At 30.3% G+C, this 27,610-nt stretch overlaps 1 protein-coding gene across 1 annotated transcript; it reads right to left on the bottom strand.

Moving 5' to 3' along the window:
* Positions 1 to 1,122: 1,122 nt before the first annotated feature.
* Positions 1,123 to 27,610, bottom strand: LOC127121044 (probable O-methyltransferase 3). Its single transcript, XM_051051659.1, has 3 exons — positions 26,885 to 27,610; positions 2,032 to 2,094; positions 1,123 to 1,517 (listed from the first exon to the last, which is right to left on the bottom strand). The coding sequence occupies exons 1-3, from the start codon at positions 27,593 to 27,595 to the stop codon at positions 1,212 to 1,214; spliced, it is 1,080 nt and encodes a 359-aa protein (XP_050907616.1). The 5' UTR covers positions 27,596 to 27,610; the 3' UTR covers positions 1,123 to 1,211.

Consider the following 27,610-nt stretch of genomic DNA (forward strand, 5'->3'; position numbering starts at 1 on the left):
TCTATTGCAGGATCTGAAGATTAAAGTAAACAAACCTCTGAAGCTGATGATTGACAACAAGTCTGCAATCAATCTTGCCAGAAACCCAGTGTTGCATGGGAGAAGCAAGCACATTGAGACCAAGTATCATTTTCTGAGACATCAAGTTCAGAGGGGAGTGTTAGAAGTTGTACACTGCAGCACTCAGAAACAGTTGGCAGATGTTCTGACGAAAGCTATCAAGACTGATCAATTCCTCAGATTAAGGGATGAAATTGGTGTTACAAGCTTTGATGGAATATGAATTAAGGGATGGTATTAGAAGTAATTCATATTTATTAATTATATTATTTTCTTAGCCCCTAAGTTTGTTAGAGGGTATTTTAGTATTTTATCCTATTCTAGTAACCCTAGTTTTAGCTTATAAATAGGGTGACAATCATTGTAACTTTTATCATGTTTTGTAGCCGTCATTCTCTTTAATAGAATATGCATCTTTCATTCTACCTTTGCACCAACAATAGGTACAAAATTGTGTTGTGAACCAAAATAATTTTCTCATGTCTCCTTATTTCCCTTTCCTCTTCTTTATGTTATGTTTTACCCTGAGATATTTAGTTTCAACCAAGTTTTAAAAGGAAAAGTTTTTCAAAACTACCGTAATTCAAGCATCATGTTTTGTGTATTTTGCTCACCTTCGATTATAAGCCAAATAAACATGGTATGAAGATTTGTTCATGAAAAACATTGATAGATACTGATATCATGAATACTAATATTACATATACCCTCCAGATCAAAGTATTACATTATAGAATAAAAAAAACTACACATAATTCCAACAAAAAAAAATCATTAACCCTATAAAAAATAGAAATATATGAACAACGCTTTGATGATCAATTTCTTATTGATTATTAGACAACAATTTACTTTCAAAATAATACGGATTTCCATCAATTTCAAGATAGATTCTGAAGCAGATCTTAATCTCTTTACAAGAGATCTAACATATTCTAAGGAATATATTATTTAATTAAAAATGAAGGTAGTATCAATGTTAAATGTGAAATATAAGATGACAAATAATAATATTAAAGATATTTTTCTAATGATTTCAATTTTAAAATAAAAGTCGTACCGTATGATAAATTAAAGTCCAATCAAAACATTATTATTGTTACAATAATCAACTACTTCGGGACGATGATGAAAATTGACTTATTTTTTTGTTACGGATAAATCTCTATAATAGATCTTAAACCTAAAATTGGAGTTATTTTGTAGTCCGTAAAACCAGCCGAAGAAATCAAATTAATCCATTCTCTTTTGTTTCTCTCTTTTCCAGCGACTAATATCATCATCAACATATCGAAGAAGAGTTGTGTTTCAATTGATTCATTAACCTTTTCCTTCTCATTGTCTAACACCATCTCAATGATGATCACTTTTTCATCTTTACCTTTATTTTTTAATGATTCCTTGCATTTCTTCAATATCTTTATACATTCTTCATCATTCCAGTCATGCAATATCCACTGTGATTTTATTCAAAATATGAATAGTGAAAGTTAGAGAAGTTATAAAATTTTAAAAAAATTAATAAAATATGAATAAATGAAAACACTTTTTTTTAGATATTAATAAACTAAAACTAACTATATGAACATTAAAAGGAAAATTAATTTTTATTTTCTAATAGTATAAAAATATCTAATAAAGTTGATCAATCATTTCTCACCAATTACATATGTCATAACTTTTATTTTATTTTTCAATTATTTGTATAAATATCTAATTAATGAGGTTATAGGCATCTCTAACGTATAACATATGGTAAAGTTATTTCTTTCTCCATGGATTTCATTTCGTATCATTATTTTATTTGGATTTCTATCAACAAATCTAGCAACCAAGCACCTGAACACACCTTAATTTTCACACTAAATTCTATGACATATTTTTTTTTTGTCACTAATTTTGCTTTTTCTTGTACTAATGTTTTGTTTAGTGTTTAAATTGCCACTAAATTTAAGAAAAATAGTATTTTACCTTCAACAAAATGGCATGTGCTTGAGGAATTTCTTGAAACATATCTCCACCAACATAGCTTAGGTTATGACTTCCTTGTAAGCCATCAACAACATGTGGGAGATCAAACACAACGCATTCCATTTGTGGGAATGATTTGGCAAGAGCCTTTGCCATGGTCCCTGTGCCTCCTGCAACATCAACCAATGACTCCAATCCATGGAACACTCCCTTACACTTGTCAATCAACAGATCGCTCACTAATCGACCATCACTTGCCATTGACTCATTGAATAAACGGTTAAATATTGGGTCATGAGCAGCATAATCCCAAAAATACCTCCCATGTGTGGTTTCAAATGCGGAAGAATCCTCATTTTTCAACCAAGTAGACATTTGATGCCATGGATTTGTCATAATCGGGCTGAGCATGGCGTGGACAATTGAGGTGACACTCATTGGATTGTTCTTAAGTAATAATCTAGATACATCGGTTAACATATACTCGATTTGTAGCTCATTATCTGTAACACTTTGTTGAGAGAAAAAGCCAGAATGAGTCATGATTCGCATCAAACGATAGATGTAAGGGCTTTTTGAAGGATGAGTGGGTAGTGAAGAAATGAGTTTTGAGAGTGACATGGGTTTGCCATAATTGTGTATGATATCTGGTATGCCTAAATCAACAACACATTTAAGTGACATTGAATTTATGAAGTTGAAAATATGATTCCATATGTGACTTTGTGCTTTGAGCAAATTGGAAGCAACATCCTCTCCATTTGGGGATTCCATAGCTTGCAAATGCTACCTCAATTCTATTAGCACAAGACTTAAAGTAGATTGGGTTCGAACTTCACATTATTTTTATCTGTCTATATATATGGCTAGCAATATTCAATGTCCCATAAGATATTATTAATTGTTTACAGATAAGCAATGACTCTTACAGAGTGCCAACACCACTCATTTTGTTTACTACTGCGAATAATTGTTGTTGGAAGATATGTCACATGTAATGTCAGCATTGTATGTTTTGATTATAACTTTGGTCCACTATGTTAGGGCAGTATTCCGCTAGCAATATCCCATATACATACAAGTAATGATTTGTTGGTTTATAATCATCACTCTTTAAACACATATAATTCACATTTGTTAGAGAGGCATATACATACCAGCGACACTACTCTAAAAGAATGTGAGATTAAAACCAATGATATATGCTTTAAACTAGAATCTAAAGTAATCTTAGAATTAAAATAATTGAATCATTTTTTAATAAAACACATCTTTCCGATGATTTGATTGGAAAGTTTTATTTTCTTTTATTTATTTTTTCAAATTTATTTTAGATAAAACATAATAATTGTGTCGTAAATCGGTAAAATGATAAATTGAAATTTTAAATTTTCTAAAATAGATTTTGTTGATTATTAAAGTAGTCAAATATATTAAATTTAGTAATTTTAAAATCATACTAATTCATTTGTGTAATTTATTGTTTATGTATTTGGAATTTTTATAGTTAAATTGATTTTTATTTTTTCGAAACAATTATGATTATGACTATTGATTTCATTTATTTGTAATTGTGTATGTATAATTCATTGTCTCAATAAGTATATATAATTTTAATTTCGTTCATGCATGCACAAGTGAAGTGAACCGTGCAATTAAGATTGCAATGATAATAATTCTGTATAGTATCATTAAAATTAGTGTGTTAAGTAGGGGCAGCAAAAAAGGCCGCGGGGCCCGTCCCGCCTCGCCTCACCTTAAGTCCACCAAAAAAAGGGTGGGGCGGACAAGTCCGTCAAATAAATTTCGATTTAAAAATCTAGTCCGTCCAGTCAAGGTGGTGGGTTTAATTTTTTTATTTTTTATTTTTTTTTAATTGATTTGCTTATGTTTACATTTTAATTAAACTTTTTATTTACTTTTTATAATAATTTTTTATAAAGTATTTTTTAACAAATTTTACTTAAAAAATATTGCATATATTCATTAATAAATATATAAAAACTATATTTTAAGTGTTTGATAACTAGGTTGGCGGGGCTGGCGGCCCAACCCGTCCCTTTTTTTGGCGGATCACGACTCGTTTTGCGAACCCTAGTGTTAAGTATTATTATTAATTTTAAAATTATTTATCAAAGTTGAATTTGTTAACGATCAAAGTGGTGAAATTCATTAAAGTTTATACTTTTAAATTATGCAATTGAATTGTGATCTATATGCTATGTGACTTGTTTGTGTTCGATGAAATTTATTTTTATAAGGTATATAAAGATCATCCGAAGATGAATTATGACTTACATAGTCCTCTGAAATTTGAGTCTAATGTAACTATTGAATACCGAGATGTGGAATTTTGAGATTCTAACCATGGAGGATAAGGAATTCGAGATTCGCACAAATAAAGAACCTCGTGAGGAAGATTCTCCACAGATTACTAAAACACAAATCAAAAGTTCTTCATGATTGTTGAAACACAACTTGAAATTAGGATACGCAAGAGAGTCTGAAAGGCTAAGGATCAAGGAATGAACAACATTGATTATATACTTATTTCTTGTAATAGCAAGAAACAAACATGAATTACTCTCTCAACCAAGAAATCAGAATTTGTGGCTCTTGCGTCCGTTGGACAAGAAGCAGAATGGTTGATGGACTTTCTTTTGGAGATTCCATTAGCTAAGGACAATGTTTCTAAAGTATTGGTACATTGTGATAGTCAAGCCACTCTAGATAGAGCATTCACTAAAGTATACAATGAAATTTCTAAGCATATATGTCTTAGACATTCTTTTGTGGGAAAATTGATTAAGGATGAGATCATTTCATTGACATATATACAAACAAGTTATAATTTAGCTGATCTGTTTACTAAACCATTGATCAGGGACTTAGTAATGACCACCTCGAGAGGTATGGGATTGAAACTCCTTGAATAAGGGTTTCGACAACGGTAGCAACCCAATCTGAAGTTAACAGACCTTAACTAAGATTCAATGGGTAACAACAAGTCGTTGATTTGGATGTTTGTGTAATATTCTGTGACAATATTGAATATTACATATTGAGGGTTGAGTTTTTTCAAACTCTTAATAAAGTTCCATATTGAGGATATGTATCTCAAGAAATATATACAAAATGAACTTCACCTATATGAATTTCGAGATGGTGTCATCTGAAAGTGAGAGTTGAAGTTTCTCTCATGAAAAATTCACGAAAACAAGAAAAGTACATGAGCATAAATAATGCTAGGCAAGAGATGTTGGAGAATAACCATTAGAGAATGTGTGTAACGTAACATCAGTATAATCACAAGGGATAATGGCTCAAAGCATATCTACCTAACATTTCGATTAAAAAATTTGTTATCCTTACTAAGGTTAAGTTCAAATAGAAAGATATTTAACTGTATTAACATTTGTTTCCTCTCTTTTTCAAGAAATGGTATTGTCATTATTAGAACAAGTGGGAGATTGTTGTAAATTATTAAGAATTAATAATCTTAAGTGTGTTCCAAAATGACAAGAAAATATGCAAGTGAATATTAATTTTTGAATTCAGAAAAAGGAAACAGCTGTGAAGTGTAGCAGTAAGTTGTTTGAATTTTAAACTCGAAAATAGGCAACACTTTGTGAAGTGTTGCAGAATACGAAACAGTACAACCTTTGAAAATTGTTGTTGTAGGCGAAATAGTGCAACGTCTGAAAAGTGATGTTGTGGGAGAAAGAGTGCAACATTTAGCAAAACTATTATTGAAAGAGTGTATTTCATCAAGGGTCGCAATCTTATGAAATAACATCAGTTTGACCTATAAATTAAGCATTCAGGATTTAGAAAAATTATAACAAAAATGCATATCCTCTAGAATAAATTTCAGACACTCTTCACTATATTTGATTTTTCATTCGTATTGTACAAAATCGAGAAGACTGAATTATCATGTGTATTACTGCATAAAAATTATAAAACATTCGAGAGTGCTTGAAATATTATAAGAAAAGTGATACGCTCACGATTCTAGTCTTGATCGATTTAATTTAAATTAATATTCTAATAGATATACTTTTCAAAATATATATATTTCATAACTGCTAGATTCCATCAATATTATAATAGTTGTTACATTTATTTACATGCAGTGGCTTATAACCCATGTTTATTTTCACCTTTCCAATATTCAAAATTTATTATAAACTAGATGAAGACCCTCGCGATGTAATTAATTAATTTATTTTTAAAATTTTAAATATGTTAAGAATTTGTTTTGATATAATATTATTATTTATTTTAGAATAATTTATTGTGAATTATAATTGAAATAATGATATGAATTAATCAAATATAAAAATATATATTTTATTTGGAAGGAAAATACATGTTTGGAAATTTAAAGCTACATTGTTTTGTTTTGATTCTCATAATTTTTTGGTACTTATCTTTGATTTACATAATTACTTTTAAGTTGTTAAAGATATGTATTAATTTTTTATGTTAAATATTTTTTTTTGTAATTATTACACTTTATTTTTTAAGTAACACTAAATTAGAGTAGAAGGGATACTCGTGTCCATATAGAAAACCCAAAAAAGAAGAAATTTGAATCAATAACATCTAACTTAAGCACAAGGGGCCATGCAAAAATCATAAAAATTAGAATTGGAGTAATAAATATCTCCTATGTTAAATTTCACATTCCCTATCAGTCCTAATCTTCTTAGACTATTCTACAGCTTCACCTTTAAACTAAAGATACTAATATTGCAAGTTCATTATATATTTTATTATTCTTAAATTATTATAATTAATGTTAATAATATTAAAATATATATAATATATAAGCTTGTCAGTTTTTTAACCCATTTTTATAAAAATGTGAAAAACTTTACATTGTATTTTGAACCTCCAACGTCTGTGATTAATTTATCATATAAATTTTTTTTAAACTATTATTATATATTAATTAATTTTTTTTCATAAATATAAACCAACAACTTATATAATACTCATACGATATAATTATGAAAAAATTATTAAATTATACAAAATTATATATATATATATATATATATATATATATATATATATATATATATATATATATATATATATATTATATATATATATATATATATATATATATATATATATATATATATATATATATATATATATATATATATATATATATATATATATATAAATAAGAGAGAGACAGAAACCGACGTAAATGATAATCGAGTGGCTATTACGAGAATAGTTGTTGAAGTTGTGGACATGTAGTCTCATATGGTATGATTTTTTATTTCAAAAGCTAAAAATCTCAGTTGATGGAACCATATCTTGTTGTAGTTTTTTTCTTCCTGTCTTTTAATGGGAGTGGTGTCTCCTTTTTGTTGGCTCTGGCTATTTTTTCCATACACTTTGTTATAGGATCAATAAAACGTTAAACTGGTTAATTAAAATTGTTTAGCGTCAGAAGATGAGACCAATAATTTCTAATTTCGGATTGTGAACAATTTATTGTACACGCAACTTTATGATTGGCAGTAGGAAGGTGGGAAGTCTTGTTGGTTGTCGATGTTTTGCATATGATATGATATGATGAATGCTATTTTTGTTTGTTTCTTTTTTATTTTATTTTTATACATGAACAAAATAATAATAACTCCTAAAAACTTTAGTACACATCTTTGAAGTTTCAAATTTGAAATTAACATCAATTGTTCAATCTAAATTGTTGTCATTTTTCTGTTAAATTAGATTTTACAAATTTTATTTCTCTTTTAATATAAATAACAATGGAAATTAAAATAAAATTGTAAAAATTCACACAATCACATAAAATTAGGAAATAAAACTTTAATCAATAAAAAAAATAAGATAGGGGTAATTTCAGAAGAAAGGAGTTTAATATTTTTCTGTATATTATTAATTAATTGCCTTAAAAGTAAAGTTGTAAACAAACTACTAGTATTATTATATTTTGGAGATTCATCTTCGAACACAACTATTTTTTTAAAAATTAAACGCAAATAAGTAAAAGGTATTTTCAGAGTGCATCTTCGGATACACCATTTTTTTATAAGAAAAATGATATTTTAGAATATGTATATTTTGTATAATGCTATGTTTTGTTTTTTATTTAATATGATATGTATCGGATAGGTAGACCTAATAGTTATGCATCAACAATACAATAAATATGTAACTATCAACGATGTCTCTATTGAAAAAAACAATTGAAAAATAAAAAAATAAAAAAATAATTAAAATAAAATTATAAAAATTGAATATACAACTAAAAATCAAAAATTAAATAAAGAGTCTACAATTTTTTTTTGGTTTTTTTCTTAAATATGAAAACATAAAATAAATCAAATATAATAGAAAAACAAGGAATTTATAGTTTTATTTAAATATTAAGTAATATATTCCTTCGGTTAAACTAACAACTGATGGGGAAAATTACTCTATTTTATTTATAAAAGCATTCGTTTATTATGTTTTTCTCTAACCTAACTCATCTGCTGCCAATCTAAATTCGTAAACATTATTTTTTGAGATGAATTGCAAGATAGAAAAGTCTTGTAAGATTTCTTAAATAGTTAGACAATCTTTGAAGGTTGTGTGTTGTTGTTACATTTATTTATTAGTTAGGAAATTAGCATTAACAACTTTGAAGAAAAAAAATCTACTCATGCAAACTATCTCACAGAAAGACATTGTTGTTGTTAAAATTCATGAATGTTAAAATCCTTTTAGTTTTAATCCTTAAAGTTAAAATATGTAGAAACATTAAAGAAAAAACTGAAGTAAAATTCAAGAAAAATCTATAGAAAATCTACGATTTTTCTTGCGGATTTTAATTTTAAGGAATAAAACCAAATAAAATTTAATATTTAAGAACTTTATCTATAAAAACGACACATGGACTAAAAACAAAAACACGTAAACTTACCTAGATTAAAAAAACTATTTAAACCATAATAAAATTAATAATTCAAGAACTTCAATTGTTAACAAATGTCTTAAAAAGTTTAATAATCAATTTTTTTCTAACATTAGTCTACTAAAATTATTAATAATCAAACTTGATTATTTAGTAAGCTACTAGAAAGCAATCAGAGACCTATCAACAAACAGAAATAATAAATTAACAACTTATTTTAAATCTCATAACTCATCAATGTTATTTTAACTTTAGAGATATTTTATTAGCCAGGAATAAATCCATCTAATACAAGCATAAAAAAAAAGAATATAAACCAAAATCTCATAAATCATCAATGTTATTTTAACTTTAGATATTTTATTAGCCATGTATAAATCCATCTAATACAAGCATTAAAAAAAAATGAATATAAACCAACATTGCAGTGGGAGTTTTCTCATATAATCCCAAAAGATATAATAGATCTTGGTTCCTACATAATTTTGCAATGAGTAATTTCATTGTACATATGTGTACCTTAGAATACAATTCAATTACCAAAAAGAGAAGATTTACATATGTGTACCTTATACTCCCTCTTGCTACTCTTGCTACTTGCTACTGAGTATCAAGTTTTTATTGAACATTCTTTTTTACTTTCATTTTTTTCTACTCTTCTACTCGCCATCACAATCTTCTTTTAGATTAAATTCATTTTTTTTATATTTCTTTCTCTTTTCATTTATTATTTTATCTTCTCCCAATTATTTTTAATAAACTAAAATAAATAATTATAGTATATATTTAGCATATTAAATATTTATTGGTATATAAATATATAGAATTTGACATTTAATTTTATTTTAACGACATATTTAAATCTTCTCTCTTTGGTAATTGAATTTGTGTCAAGTTTTTATTTAACATTTGTTTTAACTTTCATTTTTTCTTACACTTCCTACTGTTCCGCTCACCATCACATTCTTTTTTTAAATTTAATTCATTTTTCTTCTATATTTCTTTCTCTTTTCATTTCATTATTTTATCTGCTCCCAATTATTTTTAATAAATTAAAATAAATAATTATAATATATATTTATTATATTAAATATTTATTGGTGTATAAATATATAGAATTTGACATTTAATTTTATTTTTACGACATATTTAATCAATTCCATTAATTTATTGTTATTAAAATTATTAATTTATTTATATTTAACTTTAATAAAATTAAAATTTTATTTTAACAAATTGAATAATACTCAATAGCCATACATACAACTAACTTTTCATGTTACAGACTACTATCGAAAAATACTAATTTCATTTTAATTAATAATTTTTATTATTTAAAATATAAAATTCATATTTTCAAATGTTAAAATTTCTATTTTTCTCACATGTCGCTATCAACCAAATACCTATATTATTTTAATTAATAATTATTTTATTTGAGACACAAAATTCTTATTTTCAAATGTCAAAAATTCTCTTTTTTTCATGAATCACTATTAAAAGAATACCTATTTTATTTTAATTAATAATTATCTTTATTTGAGACACAAAGTTCTTATTTTCAAAGGCCAAATTTTCTCTTTTTCTCACATGCCACTATCAGCAAAATACCTTTTTTATTTTAGTTAACAATTTCCTTTATTTTAGACATAATTCTTATTTTCAAATGTCTAAGTTTTTTTTTTCACGTGATACTATTAGTAAAATATTTATTTTATTTTAATTAACGATTGTCTTTATTTGAGATACAAAATTCTTATTTTCAAATGTCCGAATTTCTCTTTTTCTCATAGGTCACTATCAACAAAATATCTATTTTACTATAATTAACAATTGTTTTTATTTGAGATATCAAATTATTATTTTTAAATATCAAATTCTTTTTTTTCTTTCTGCATTTCATGGGTCATTTTTTTCTTTTTGTATAAATACGATTGAGTTTATATTATTATCCATTATTACAATTAAGTAATCCATTTTAAATTTATATTTATATTGAAATACAATTTATAGCGTATTAAATAAATTTACCAGTGTCGATACATATATATCTTCCTAATTACTACTTTTATAACTCATGCAAAAATCAGAAGAAGAAATTAATGTTACTTTTTTTCTTAATTTTATGTTAGATTAGAAAAAAAATCAAAAGAAAATTGATAAGACAAATGGTAAAAAAAAAAAAAAAAAAAAACACATAAGATGTGGTGAAATCCTAATGAATTTTTTTTTGAGAGACAGGGATAAAAAGTGTTAAGACTCAATTATTTTAAGAATTGAAAAACTTTGGAATATTTAAAGTAATTTTTTTTAAAGCAAAATAAGGATAACATCCTAATCAGAGTAAACATGAATAATCTATTGGTACAAGAAGTACTAGAATCTACAACAGAGAAAACAACAGACAAAAAAAAGACAAGAAAGCTATAATGCTAAAAATACAAACAAGCCATACCAATGAAACTCCATGAGAAACACCCTCTAAGAAATAGCACACAAAAGGAGGATAGAGGTAGAGTTCAAGCCAGGTGGGCCACAAACACTTAATCAACAACCACCAATAAAAGAGAAAAGAAACACAACATTCTCGACCTGGTTAAAGTTTCAATCCATTATTGATTAATCCGAAGGATAAGCCTTTGAAGTTAATCTATGAAGGTGCAAGAACTCTATCTGATCGGCCAAAATACCATTTACAATCTAAAAAAAATACTTCTCTACTCCACTTCTTTCACGTTTGTTGTAGACCAAAAAACGCAATCTCATTTTTTTCCTTCCAAATTATTCAGACCACGACATGCCAGAAAAAGAAACCGCCATAGACTTTGTTTTATCTTCCAAATAAAATAAACGTTCAAAGAGAGACTAAAATCCTTAGGAGTGACTATTTTCCATCCCAACAAATTAAAAATTTTATGTCAGATTGTACTAACTAAGTCACACATGATAATCAGTTGAGAAGCCGAGTCAATAGAAACATTGCAAAAATGACACATGATAAGACCAGGGTCATCAATCACTTTTCTCTTGAATAAATTCTCTCTAAAGAAGAATCTATTAAGAAGAAGCTTCCAAAAGAACACAATCACCTTAAAGTGTGTCCAACTACGCCAAAGGTGGGGAAGAGACAAATCTATTTATATATATTAAATCCAATGCTTCAAATTATTTTGCGACGCCTAACACTAACTTCTTCAAAAATAATACACATCATCTTATTAGCTTATCTGTACACCTTCTACTAAACCACCAATCAAAACACTACTATTTGCCAACACCACTATTTGCCAACACCCAATTTTTGACTCTTTCTCTTTCAAAACCTCCTTTTCATCTTTCCTAATTCTCCAATACCACGTTACAATTGACAAATTCTTTTTCCTACTCATGCAAATATCTCAGGAATGGTGGTTGTTCTCCCTTTAGATTTTCTTCTTTCTATCATTCGATTTTCTTCTTCCTATCATTACCGACACATAGATTTTGGAATTCTCCAATTTTCTACTTTCTACCATTATTGGTTCAATTTTTTCCTTCCTACCATTACTGATAAATAGATTTTGGATTATTGTCTTTGTAGAATTCAATTTTGGATTTCCTTAATTACCGTTCGAGTTTTCTCTTCCTACAATTTTCGACAAATCGATTTGGGATTAAGATTAGAATATTTGGTATGCGTAAACTCCAATAGTTGATTATAATTTTGGATATCTCCGATTATGGTTTAAACATTGTGTACAAGGAAGTTCTTTAAGACCTCACTCACACAACCAACTCAAATTTAAAATGACAAGTATATATCCAATTATTTTTTTATCTAAATTTAAGCATTCAATTTATAAATTTATTTTACAATGTTAACTAAAATTTGTTATATTTTTATATTTGCATATATATTTCTATGATGTAACTTATTACCTGCTACCTAATTGATGAATCATGATTTTTAGTTGGTATGATGAATCATAATTTATTTAATTTTTATTATCAATATTATAGGAATATATAATCTTATATATTTTTTAGTCAATGTTATTTTTGTATGAATAATAAATATACTATTTTCTTTTAATCAATTTTTAAAAAATATAAAACATAAATATTTTTATCCCAAATATTAATAGCATCACAAGGACCATAACAAAAAATTACCAAAATAAAGCGTTTACTTACATTAATATTATTATAAATATTCATATATTTTTTTTAAATATAACATGGAAAACAATAAATATGAAAATAAATAGAAGATATCATTTAGGTACATTATTTTATTCTTGATAATATTATTTTTATTTTTTATAATAAAATTAATTTTATTTGAATTATAAATAATAAATATATATAATAAAGGCCTATTAACTTATATTCAATAAAAAAAGTAAATATTTTATATTATTATTATGAGAATTAAATTTTATACCATTAAAAATTAGAGGCACAGAAAATATGTACAATGTAGTATACATATTAATCATTGTCTCTAATATTAATAAAATTACACGGAATAAAAAAAGTTACTAGAGATAAATATTCAATAAAAACAAATATTATTCTAGAAATTATTCATAACTAATTTGAATCAACAAAATATAAATTGTATTCTTTAATTAAAAAACTTAATTTTATTCTCTATAAAATAAAGTTTATTTGTCACTAATAATAGAAGAAGGACAATTATTCTTCAGACTAAAGGTCATAAATCAATGCAAAAAGTTATTCAAAATATTAATATCATAAAACTTAATGTCATTATTAAAAAAACGGAATGTTGATAAAATATTTACAATAAATTATATTTAAAGTTGTTTCCAATTAAATGCAATAATTAATATAATAAATAATAAAAATTGTCAGAGTTAAATTGAGGCTACAAGAGTAAGATTCCAAATACGAGTTTTTGATTATTCATATATTCATATATAAATTAAGTATATTAAATTAAAATTAATCTTAACATTCTAATCATAATTTATTCATAGGAATAAAATTATTAAGGTCACGTTATGCAAAAAAAAATAATTATTGAATTTGAAAATTTGATGACAACTCAACCAGAAAAAACCATTATTGTTGCAATCACCTCTACAACAGTGAAAATGTTTAGAGGTAACTACACATTTAAACGTTATAAATATTTTATTCACTCAAAGGATCGTCATTTTTCACAAATAAATTATCATTTTTATTTCACAGATGAATACTCGATCAATTCAACTTCAACTACCCGGATTTACATCAATCCAGAAAATCCAGAATTTCAACGCCTAAAAAAGTAATGTACCCATCGAATACCCTTTATCCGTTAAATACTAAGATTTTTGAATTATCATTTTAAATAACTAAAATTTAAGGTTAGTCTTTCACTATCTCTTTTTATTTTATATAAATTATAGCGTCTATCAAATGACCAACTAGAAATAAAGGAGATTCAAATAACTGAATTTTCAAATATGTCACCTTAATTGAGGATGATCCAAAATATAACTATACTGCAAAATATAAGAGCAATAACATGGGAGTCAGATACACAGGTACACTATAAATTTTATTTAAATACTCTTTTGTAAATAAAATTCTAAAATTTACTTACCAATTTTTCTAAACTTTTAAATACATGAGGTTTTCTTCACAGTTTTAGCAACTATAAATGAAATTGATGATACATTTGGATGTCATTACATTGGATGTGAAAAATGTATGAAGAAACTTAAACAAGAAGGCCATGAATTGAAATGTCCTTCGTGTGAAACGCCTTCAAAGTATCCAAAACCAAGGTTAGACATTTTCAATCATAAACCATCTTATCAAAACTATTATTAGTAATATAATATAAAAAATATGTAATCACAGGTTCAAGATAATGCTAAAAGTGTCCAATGAAACCGCTAAAGCGATTTTAACATTGGTTGACCAAGAAGCACAAAAGCTACTCAAAACAACAGCTCAAATGCTCTTGCAACAACAAGCTAATACGTCTGCACCATCAATACTACAAAATCTCTGTCACCATACTCTTATTTTTGAAATAAAGTTGTCTGCAAAAAAAACTTAAAAGAATGATCACAAATCTACACACTATCACGAACTTTTGTACCAACTGCTATTCTACAAGAACCAATTCTAAAAACACGTATTAAATAGGTAATTAAATTTGTACTATAATCATACAAATATATTACTAATTTTATGAATACTAACAATATGCGTATTACATATATGAGTCCATATCACCATCAATGATTCAAAATAAAGAAGAGCATCAAGAAGAAGAAGAACGTGGAAGAGGAAATTATGGTGACAACATCAATGGTAAACCATACAAGAAAAGAAAAACAAAAACTCACAGTGCTAAACGAATGCTAATCATAACATTATCATATGATGAAGCACAAATCAAAGGGAATTCAAAAAATAATAGTAGCAACGTTGAACTTCATATATTATTCTATGACGATGAGCCACTTCTCATATACAAATTAAAGACTCAAAAATCCATTAAAATAAAACAAAGGTACAATAAAGACTCATTTAAGAAAAATTAACCAAAATACAAAATAAAAATTGATTCTAATTTTGAAGTCTTTTTTCATGTTTTAACATTTATTTAGAAGTCTCACCTTCCATTTTCATATTTATAAATGTATTAATTTTTAATTAAAATTAGACTATTTTCTTTTCTTATTCTAATCTTACTATCTATATTAGAATTTTTATAATAAATAATATCTACTATAAATAAACTTTTCTTTTATTTCAACAACTTCTATTTACTATCCGCGATCTTCTTTACCACCCGTGCATCGCGTGGGTCTTAATCTAGTTACTAATGAAAGAGGAGTTGGAAGAAGCTAAAGAGAATAAAAAATGGGATTGAGAAACACTTTTTAACACATGAGCTTTTATGTTTAATGTATTTAGAGAAGGAGAAATTGAGAAATTAGAATTTTTTTTTTAAATATCCAGAATTTTAAAAAAAATTTCAAAATTAACCCATTTTTCAAAAAAATTACACAAATGGGCAAAATTTGCCCTAATTGTGTACATAGGCGCCACCCTAGTTGGCGCCTACCCTTAATGGGTAGGGCAAGTCGCCACTAGGGGTGGCGCCTATGCCCAATCCCTTTTTTTTTTTTTTTTTTTTTTTTTTTTTTTTTTTTAAATGTTTTATTAATTTTTTTTTTTAATTTTTTTTTTAAATATTAGATATTTGATAAATATATTTTTTTTATAAATTATATTAATTTATATTAACACTTATATATAAATAAAATTATTACAAGATATATATATATATTACTTTATATATATATTAATTTATATATATATATATATATAATTTATATATATATATATATTAATTTAATTTATAAACAATTAATATTATACACATTTAATTAATATATATAAATATTTATTTACAAGATATATATATATATATATATATATATATATATATATATATATATATATATATATATTAATTTATATATATATTAATTTAATTTATAAGTAAATAATATTATTTATAAATTTTGGGAGAATTAGGGTTAGGTAGACTGGTGTACAACCCAGATCTTTTCCTATAAATAAAGTGTTATTTCCTTGCATTTTCTTCAACACTGTTTCGTACCACCTTCTGTATCAAGTTGAGTTCATGGCATCCCCAAGACCGTCGTCATGGCAGCGAACATCATCAAGGCGCCCGGATCCTGAACCAGTAATCTTAAAAAGGGATGGGCATGTTATTTTCTCGCCTTTGAAACCCCCAATGGAGATGAAATTTTGGAACATCCGTTCGTTGGACCAACTAAAAAGGTCCTTGATGTCTTGGTTAGAGGGAGATTACCAACCTGGTGAAGTCATCAGAAGGATTCAGAGGCTTAGAACAAGGTTCTCATTTGAAACTGAAGAAACGATACGCTGGTGGGTTGAAGTTGAAAGCGACATTGATTGCATCCAAATGATGCATGGATCAGACGACATAGTGTTAACTGTTGTAATTTCTTAGATTTTAATGGTTGTTTGTCATGTTGTTGTTGTATTTGTTATTGTTCTAGTACTTGTTCTTGTTTTAGTACTTGTTTTTGTTCCAGTATTTGTTTTTGTTTTAGTAATTGGTGTTGTAATGTTAGATGTTTGTGTTTGTTGTTCAAGTGTCATCTTCTATTTGGAATAAAAAGTAAACTTTAATTTAAAATGATTTTGGTACACAGATTTATGAAAGTGAAAACTAAGTTGTGGAACTAGATCCACGATATGGACATTTGTTCTTATTATGCCCTAGTTGTCTACATATGCTACACTTCCTCTGCATTTTCTCTGCGACGTCCATTTCAGTTCTAATGCGCCTGCTATTTGGGCGACCACTTTTATTCCGCCGCATCGATTCGTTGTGCCAAACAATTTCCCCGTCATACTCTGGCCAATACGCCTCCAATGCTACCACCGGAAAGGGATTGTCGTATACATTGAGCAATGTTGCAACTTTGTAGATTGGAGACACTAGCGATAATGCATCGAAGTGGCTGTGTGAACACGCTGCAATGACATGGGAACAAGGCATACGATACGCCTGAAATTGACCACAGTCGCACCAACGGTCTGGTATTAGGACCCTATACTCTTGTCTGGGCAGCCCTTGGTTGTGGTCAATTGTTTCCTTGACACTGAAAGTGTGGCCATGGCGGTCGAACTCCGTAACCCGATGGCTGCTGGCTTTGGCGGATTCCTGCCTCATAAACTTCATGCAGGCTTCACTATAAACCTGACTCGTCTGCAACACTTCATTCCAGCGCCTGCCCCTTGTTACGAACAACGTTGCCATCCGAAAATAGGTCGCACTCACCAATGCGGTTACCGGGAGGTTACGTATGCCCTTAAACACGCCGTTCATTGATTCCACAAGATTTGTTGTCATGTGGCCCCACCTCACCCCATCGTCGTACGATCTAGTCCACTTCGCTCTGTCGATATTATCAATCCACCTCCCTGCATCAGAATTTGCCAACACTATTTCCCGGCGATAGTATTGGAATCCAGGCTGGTTTAATGCGTACCCCGCGTTTATCAAATGTTGCTTCAAAAAGTTATCCTTGAACTCCCGCATAAAATTTTGTGCAATATGCCTGATGCAGTAGACATGGGTAGACGGGGGGTCATGCCAGCCATTTGCTGGATTATTGTATGCACTGTCTATTGAGGCGTGCCTGTCAGAAATAACGCAGATGCCAGCTTGTGGAGTCACGTGCGTTCGAAGATTCTTAAGGAAGAAACTCCAACCAGCTGCCGTTTCTCCTTCCACCAATGCAAAGGCTATTGGGAAAATATTTGAATTGCCATCTTGTGCGACCGCCATCAGTAACGATCCTTTGTATTTCCCATACAGCCAAGTTCCATCGACTTGAACAAGTGGTTTGCAGAATGTGAACCCGATGATGCATGGACGGAATGCCCAGAAAAGTCTATGGAAAATTCCATTACCTTCTAGACGAGTTCCGTCAGGGGATTGTGCAGGCAAGGTCTCCATTATAGTAACCGTCCCAGGTGAATACAATCGTAGTGCAGCCAGGTAGCGTGGTAGTTGTTTGTATGATTCCTCCCAGTTACCGTACACCAGTTCAATTGCCTTGGTTTTTGCTAACCAAGCCTTTCTGTATGACGGTGTATATTTGAAAACAGCCACACAATGGGAGATAATTGTTTTGACCTTCAGTGACGGGTCAGCCTCAACTAGAGGTAATATGGAATGGCAGATCATGTCATGGCTAAGTTTGCGATGATCCTGTGCCATGTTGGTGTTGACGCAAATGTGAGCTTGAGATATTGACCCTATCACCCACGCGTTATGCTTCTTCTTGTACGATGCCATCAACCTATATCCACACTCCGGATTTTTGCATTCAATAACGTATCTTTCCGGATTTGATTTGATAACATCGTAGTCAACACAATTTTTCAAGTGCCAGTTCTTTATTGCTAACAGACACTCTTCCTTGGTCCGAAATTGGTCACCCTTCTTTAAGTCCTCATCAGACCTCATATATGGGTTGTAGAACATATCTGATGAGGGCTCATCCTCGCCCAAGTTAAGTGTTGTGAAGTGCGCAGGAGGTGAGTAGCGTTGCGCTATAGGTATTTGAGGTTGGTCTTCGTCTTCAGAATGACGGTTCACCAAGTCATCAACCACGTCTTCAGCATCATCAACCACATCGTCTTCAACGTGGTGCTCAGCATCTTGTTCGTCATCAATCACAGGATCAATAACCTGTGATTGAATATTCTGAGTTGGTTGAGGTTGTTCCAACACAATGTACAACACTATGTAGTCGTAACCAGAGTACTCATGGTTACGAAGCATGTATTGTGTCTCCATGTCATTTTGAATCAATGACTTATAAAACTTGACAGAGTTGTTTTCTGAAAAAAAAGGTTGTTGATAAAAAATTTGGGACACGGGTTGTCTTAGTTTGGACTCAATCTTCCTTTTCAGATAAGAGAAGTCAGCTCCTCTATTTAGACAAAACCGAGTGCATTCGGTGTTTCTAAATAGGAAGCCAGACTTATCACATTCATAAGTCTCACCGTTGACGTGAGCTTTGACTTTGTATTGTGAAGAAGATGACATGTTTTGTGAAGACATTGTGAAGGTTTTGTGAAGGTTTTGTGAAGGTTTTGTGAAGGTTTTGTGAGGGTTTTGTGAAGGTTTTGTGAAGATATTTTCAAGGTTTTGTGAAGATTGCTGTGAAGATATTGTGAATACCTTTGCGAAAATGTGTGTGAATATTTATACTGCAAGAATCTTACTGAAGATTGCTGTGAAGATATGTGTGTGAAGATTGCTGTGAAGATATTGTGAATACCTCAGAGATTCCCTTGCATGCCTTACACGTGTCACACCCTTGAATGCAACACTCCCACCTAGTCTGTACTAATGCATTCCAACCTATCCACCTAGCCTGAACATAGTCTCAGAGATTCCCATGCATGCCTGTTCCCCATCAAGTCTTCACCACCAAGTCTCAGAGATTCCCTTGCATGCCTTACACGTGTCACACCCTTGAATGCAACACTCCCACCTAGTCTGTACTAATGCATTCCAACCTATCCACCTAGCCTGAACATAGTCTCAGAGATTCCCATGCATGCCTGTTCCCCATCAAGTCTTCACCACCAAGTCTCAGAGATTCCCTTGCATGCCTTACACGTGTCACACCCTTGAATGCAACACTCCCACCTAGTCTGTACTAATGCATTCCAACCTATCCACCTAGCCTGAACATAGTCTCAGAGATTCCCATGCATGCCTGTTCCCCATCAAGTCTTCACCACCAAGTCTCAGAGATTCCCTTGCATGCCTTACACGTGTCACACCCTTGAATGCAACACTCCCACCTAGTCTGTACTAATGCATTCCAACCTATCCACCTAGCCTGAACATAGTCTCAGAGATTCCCATGCATGCCTGTTCCCCATCAAGTCTTCACCACCAAGTCTCAGAGATTCCCACGCATGCCTTACACGTGTCACACCCTTGAATGCAACACTCCCACCTAGTCTGTACTAATGCATTCCAACCTATCCACCTAGCCTGAACATAGTCTCAGAGATTCCCATGCATGCCTGTTCCCCATCAAGTCTTCACCACCAAGTCTCAGAGATTCCCACGCATGCCTTACACGTGTCACACCCTTGAATGCAACACTCCCACCTAGTCTGTACTAATGCATTCCAACCTATCCACCTAGCCTGAACATAGTCTCAGAGATTCCCATGCATGCCTGTTCCCCATCAAGTCTTCACCACCAAGTCTCAGAGATTCCCACGCATGCCTTACACGTGTCACACCCTTGAATGCAACACTCCCACCTAGTCTGTACTAATGCATTCCAACCTATCCACCTAGCCTGAACATAGTCTTAGAGCAAATACCAATCCAGAAATGATTGTGTCTGACCCGTTCTATTTGGACGATCCCCGGATGCAACAGCCATATTTCCAACAACAACAACCACCACAGTATTCCCAACAACAACAACCACCACCTTATTACCAACAACAACAACCACCACAACCATTTTACCAACAACAACCACCACCACCTTATTACCAACAACAACCACCACCACCATATTACCAACAACAACAACCACAACACATGTCCACCCCCCAACCAAATCAACAATACATACCACAAACTCAATCCCAATACCATGAAGACTACCAACAACAAACTCAACATTCCCACCACCATCAACAGTCCCAACACCTACCACAATATCAATCCCCCTACTTCCACCAATCCCAACAATTCCAACACGGCAATTTCCCAAGCTCTTCCAGTCCTCCACCTAGCCCCGACACGGGTATACAAGAGGACTACCAACAGGACTACTACACACCACAACAAACATTGCACTTTGGCCAACCCGATTCAACCCTAAACTACCAAAGACCACAATTCGAGGGCGCACCCAGCAGTAGTCAGTTTGTCCCACCGAGACAAAGCTTCGAGGGCGCAGAGGGGACCCGTCTTTCCTACAGCACTGAAGGGACTTCGACCGAACCACAACGGCAAGCGGCAAGGGGGCGCGTTAGGGCAAGGGGTGGTAATAGGGAAGCACCACCACCACGTGAACCGTCTAGGCGAGTAACTAGACCTCCCCCGTGCGGATCGTACAAGGGACCGCATCATATGTGATTAATCATATCTTTGTAATATTTGCCTTGTTTATTATTTAAATAAAAATATTTTCTGTTTATTATCTTTATATCTTTATCTTTATCTTTAAAAATATTGTCTATCATATCTTTATACATATATAAATTAATTTTTTTTCCAAAAATTTACAAATAATATTAATTACTTATAAATTATATTAATATATATATATATATAAATTAATATATATATATAAATTAATATATATATATATATATAAATAAAAAAATTTAGACAAAATATATGTGTCAACATAAATTAATATACTTAATAAAAAACATAAATTTATAAATAAAAAAAAAAAAAAAAAAAAAAAAAACATTAAAAAAAAAAAAAAAAAAAAAATGGATTTGGGCATAGGCGCCACCCCTAGTGGCGACTTGCCCTCCCCATTAAGGGTAGGCGCCAACTAGGGTGGCGCCTAAGGATAAAAAATGGCCAATTTTGGCCATTTGTGTAATTATTTTGAAAAATTGGATATTTTTGAAATTTTTTTGAAATTTTTGGATATTTAAAAAAAAAATTCACACTTCGATAGAAAATATGAGATATATTGTGAATTTGGAAGACTTTTTCTCATAACTCATCTTATAATCTAATGTAACAACTCTTGAAATACAATGGATTAAAGTGGTTCTCTCTTCCTAGAATAGATTGGTTTGATTGAGCTGGATAAACAAATTATTTGTGTGATCGTTTTTTTTTTATTCTTGCTCGTGTGAATCTACTCACACTATTTGGCACATTAAGTTTGCTAAAGCCATTTACTTTTGTTGTCGATTATTTATCCCGTACATTAAAGTCTTTGGTGTGTTTGCAAAGAGATTAAGTTTACAAGTCGACTTCATGTGTTCCAAATAAGACATCGAAAAGTTTTTAAGGGAGAATAATTTGATGGGTAGAAAGTGAAAATTCAAAAAATCTTAACTCCACAAAAGCGTGCAGAGGCTAAACACCTGTAGTATAAGAGTTTTATACTCTTTTTATGAGAGTTATTTTTGTAAATACTCTAACAATAAATTTTCATTTTAATTTGGAATTTCTCAATGTGCTTAGTTGATGTTTGGATATTTTAGAAAACAAAGAGACTTGGTTAAGTCTAGTTCTTGGGTGAGAAATTTAAGGTATTTTCAATTGATAAAGATATATGTTAGTGGTTGTATTCAGATCGATAATAGTAAGAAAATAAATCCTTCTTGTGTGTAAGGAGCATATATAGGTACAAAATTGTGTGGTGAACCAAAATAATTTTCTCATGTATCCTTATTTCCCTTTCCTCTTCTTTATGTTATGTTTTACCCTGAGATATTTAGTTTCAACCAAGTTTTAAAAGAAAAAGGTTTTCAAAATAACATAATTCAAACATCATGTTTTGTGTAAAATAAACATATCATGAAGATTTGTTCATTAAAATCATTAAAAACATTGATAGACACTGATATCATGAATACTAATATTAAATATACCCTCCAGATCAAAGTATTACATTATAGAATAAAAAAAACTACACATAATTCCAAAAAAAAACTCATTAACCCTATAAAAAATAGAAATATATGAACAGCGCCTTGACGATCAATTTCTTATTGATTATTAGACAACAATTTACTTTCAAAATAATACAGATTTCCATCTATTTCGAGATAGATTTGAAGCAGATCTTAATCTCTTTACAAGAGATCTAACATATTCAAACGAATATATTATTTAATTAGAAATGAAAGAAATGAAGGTAGTCTTAATCAGTGGCGGAATTCAGGGGGACGTGGGAAGGTCACGGTCACCCCTCAATTTTTTATTTATTTTTAATTCATATATATTAAATTATTAAAATATTTTTGTTTTAAATTAAAATTAATTTTTATTTTTTATTTTTCATTCAAAGTTAGGTTAAAATACATATAAGGTAAAAAGCTCATACATTTTCTTTCTTTCTCATATGAGTTTGCTACCGGCACCGGAATCGGAATAGATTAAAGTGATCGGCATCTAACAGGTAAAAACTTTATTCATTCTTCTTTTATAAAAAGTAACAAATTAAAGTGATTGCTTGATTTTTGTTTTTGAGATTTTTAGGGTTCTTCTTTCTTGATGTGTTAAAATAATCTATATAAGGTTTATTAAGTCAAGTCATAACACTGTAATTTACAAATATAGTTATACACTGTAATAAGGTTTATTTAATCATTGTTGCTGCTAATTTCTAATAGTGAAGTTACCGGTATTTGAAAACGGATTAAAGTTGATTAATTAAGTTTATTAATTTTTTTCTCTTTTAATTTTTATGTTCTCTAAATTGATTTTTGGATCTGATATGATATTATAGGAAGAGTAAAGATGAACAATAGGAAAATTGATTCTTTTTTCAAAAGGAAAGCATGTGAAATTGAAAGAGAAGAGAGAGATGAAGAAATTATAATCCCGACATCCGAATCTGAAACAGTTCTTGAGAATCCAACAATTGAAGAGCATCATGGTTTTGAAAATTCTTTGGAACGCGATCCTGGAAAGCGTCCTTCGATTTGGCAATATCCACCAAATCAAGTGGATGCAATACGAAGAGCTTATCTCAAATGGGGTCCGTATCAAATTCATTTAGAAAACTATCCTTTGTCCGGTAACGAGGATCATCCGAGAAGGTTTCAACATACTTGGTTTAACATATTTTCATCATGGTTAGAATATTCACCATCTGAAGATGCCGCATATTGCTTACCATGTTACCTTTTTAGCAAAAAACTAAGTGGACGTCCCGGATCACTTGTTTTTATTTCTATGGGTTTTAGAAATTGGAAGAAAGTTAGGAATGGAAAACAGTGTTCCTTTCTTAAACACATATGGAATGATCCTTGCTCACCACACAACAATACAATGAAAGCTTATCAAGACTTGTTGAATCAAGATGGTCGTATTAGAAATGTTATTCAAGTTCAAAGTTCAAGTCAAAGAATGAATAATCGGTTACGACTCAAGACTTCAATTGACATTGTTCGTTGGTTAACACTACAAGCTTGTGCTTTTAGGGGTCACGACGAAAGTAGCAAATCAAGAAATCAAGGTAACTTTCTTGAGTTATTGAATCTTTTAGCATCCTACAATGATGAAGTTGCAAAAGTTGTGTTGGAAAATGCTCCACAAAATTGCAAGTATACTTCACATCAAATTCAAAAAGAGCTCTTGCAAATTCTTTCTAGTAGGGTGAAAAAGAGTATTCGTGAGGAAATTGGTGATTCCAAATTTTGTATCGTTGTTGATGAAGCTCGTGATGAGTCAAAAAAGGAACAAATGGCTCTTGTATTAAGATTTGTTGATAAAGTTGGTTTAATACAAGAGAGATTTTTTGATGTGGCACATGTTAAAGACACCACATCTTTAACTCTTAAGGAAGCAATATGTGATATACTTTCTCGACATAACCTTGATGTTTCTAACATTCATGGCCAAGGGTATGATGGTGCTAGCAATATTAGAGGAGAATGGAATGGTTTACAAGCCCTCTTTATGAAGGATTGTCCTTATGCATACTATGTTCATTGTTTTGCTCATCGATTGCAACTTGCATTAGTTACATCATCATGAGAAGTCAAACCTGTTCATAAATTTTTTGAGAAGTTGATCTTTGTTGTGAATGTTGTTTGTTCTTCTACAAAGCGTCATGATGAGTTACAAGCTAACCAATTAGAAGAAATTTCTTATTTGTTAGAGATTGATGAGATTGTAACTGGTAAAGGTGCAAATCAAGTTGGTACATTGAAACGAGCTGGAGATACTCATTGGGGATCACATTACGATTCAATTTCTAGCTTGATAAACATGTATGAAGCAACTTGTTTAGTTTTAAAAAAAATTGCAAAAGATAGAGGGAGTTATGCTACACGTGGGGATGCAGATAGTTGTTACAATTACTTGAAGGCATTTGATTTTATATTTATTTTGCACTTGATGAAAGAAATCATGGGAATAACAGATATGCTTTGTCAAGCCTTACAAAAAAAATCAAGATGTAGTTAATGCTATGAACTTGGTTCGTTCAACAAAACATCTTATTCAAGGTATGAGAGAAAATGGTTGGGATATATTGTTTACTAAAGTGGTATCTTTTTGTGAAAAGCATGGTATTGAGATTCCTGATCTTAATGATGTTCATTCAACAACAAGATTTGGACGCTCCCGTCTTGAAGAGAATCAAGTCACAATTCAACATTACTTTAAAGTTGAAATCTTTTTCACTACCATTGACAAACAGTTACAAGAGTTGAATAGCAGATTCAGTGAGCAGGCAATGGATTTGTTAACTCTTTCTTGTTCTTTATCTTCTAAGGATGGATATAAAGCTTTTAGCATTGATACTATTTATTCTTTAGTTGAAAAATATTATCCTATGGATTTTAGTGATCAAGAGAAGAATAATTTGTAATTTCAACTCCAACATTTTCTATTTGTTGCTCGTCAAGCATCAAACTTGAATAATTTATCAACTATTCAAGAACTATGTTCATGTTTGATTGCATCTGGACAGGCTGAAACTTACTTCTTGATTGATAGACTACTTCGTCTTATCATGACTCTTCCCGTTTCTACGACCACAACTGAGAGGTCTTTTTCAGCAATGAAAATTATTAAGACTAAGTTGAGAAACAAGATGGATGATGGATTTCTTGGAGATAGCATGACAGTATATATTGAAAGGGAGATTAGTGCAAGCATTAGTTCGGAGTCAATTATTGACGATTTCAAGTCATTCGGAACGCGTAAAGCATTACTTTAGGGTAGTTTTAAGTCATGTAATTTAAATTTTTAGTAATTAAATTTGTATTTATTTTAACTTTAATGTTTTATTTAAAATACTATTTATATTTTATTTATAATCTTTATTTTACGTTAGCGGTCATCCCAAATTTTTTTATCTGGCTCCGCCACTGGTCTTAATGTTAAATGTGAAAGATAAGATGACAAATAATAATATTAAAGATGTTTTTTTAATGATTTCAATTTTAAAAACAAAAATATCGTATCGTATGATAAATTAAAGTACAATCAAAACGTAATTATTGTTACAATAATCAATTACTTAGCAACAATGATGAAAATTGATTTATTTTTTTTGTTATGGATGATCTCTATAATAGACCTTAAACTTAAAATTGAGGAATTTCTTGAAACATATCTCCACCAACATAGCTTAGGTTATGACTTCCTTGTAAGCCATCAACAACATGTGGGAGATCAAACACAATGCATTCCATTTGTGGGAATGATTTGGAAAGAGCCTTTGCCATGGTCCCTGTGCCTCCTGCAACATCAACCAATGACTCCAATCCATGGAACACTCCCTTACACTTGTCAATCATAAGGTCGCTCACTAATCGAGCATCACTTGCCATTGAGTCATTGAATAAACGGTTAAATATTGGATCATGAGCAGCATAATCCCAAAAATACCTCCCATGGGTGGTTTCAAATGCGGAAGAATCCTCATTTTTCAACCAAGTAGACAATTGATGCCATGGATTTGTCAAAACTGGATCAAGCATCGCCTGAACAAACGGTGTCACACTCATTGGATTTTCCTTTAGTAATAACCTAGATGCATCCGTTAACATGTACTCGATTTCTAGCTCATTATCTGTAACACTTTGTTGAGAGAAAAAGCCAGAATGAGTCATGATTCGCATCAAACGATAGATGTAAGGGCTTTTTGAAGGATGAATGGGTAGTGAAGAAATGAGTTTTGAGAGTGACATGGGTTTGCCATAGTTGTGTATGATATCTGGTATGCCTAAATCAACAACACATTTAAGTGACATGGAATTCATGAAGTTGAAAATGTGATTCCATATGTGGCTTTGAGCTTTGAGCAAATTGGAAGCAACATCATCTCCATTTTGGAATTCCATAGCTTGCAAATGCTA

This window comes from Lathyrus oleraceus, chromosome 2, assembly GCF_024323335.1.
Source record: "Lathyrus oleraceus cultivar Zhongwan6 chromosome 2, CAAS_Psat_ZW6_1.0, whole genome shotgun sequence".
Classification (NCBI taxonomy): Eukaryota; Viridiplantae; Streptophyta; class Magnoliopsida; order Fabales; family Fabaceae; genus Lathyrus; species Lathyrus oleraceus.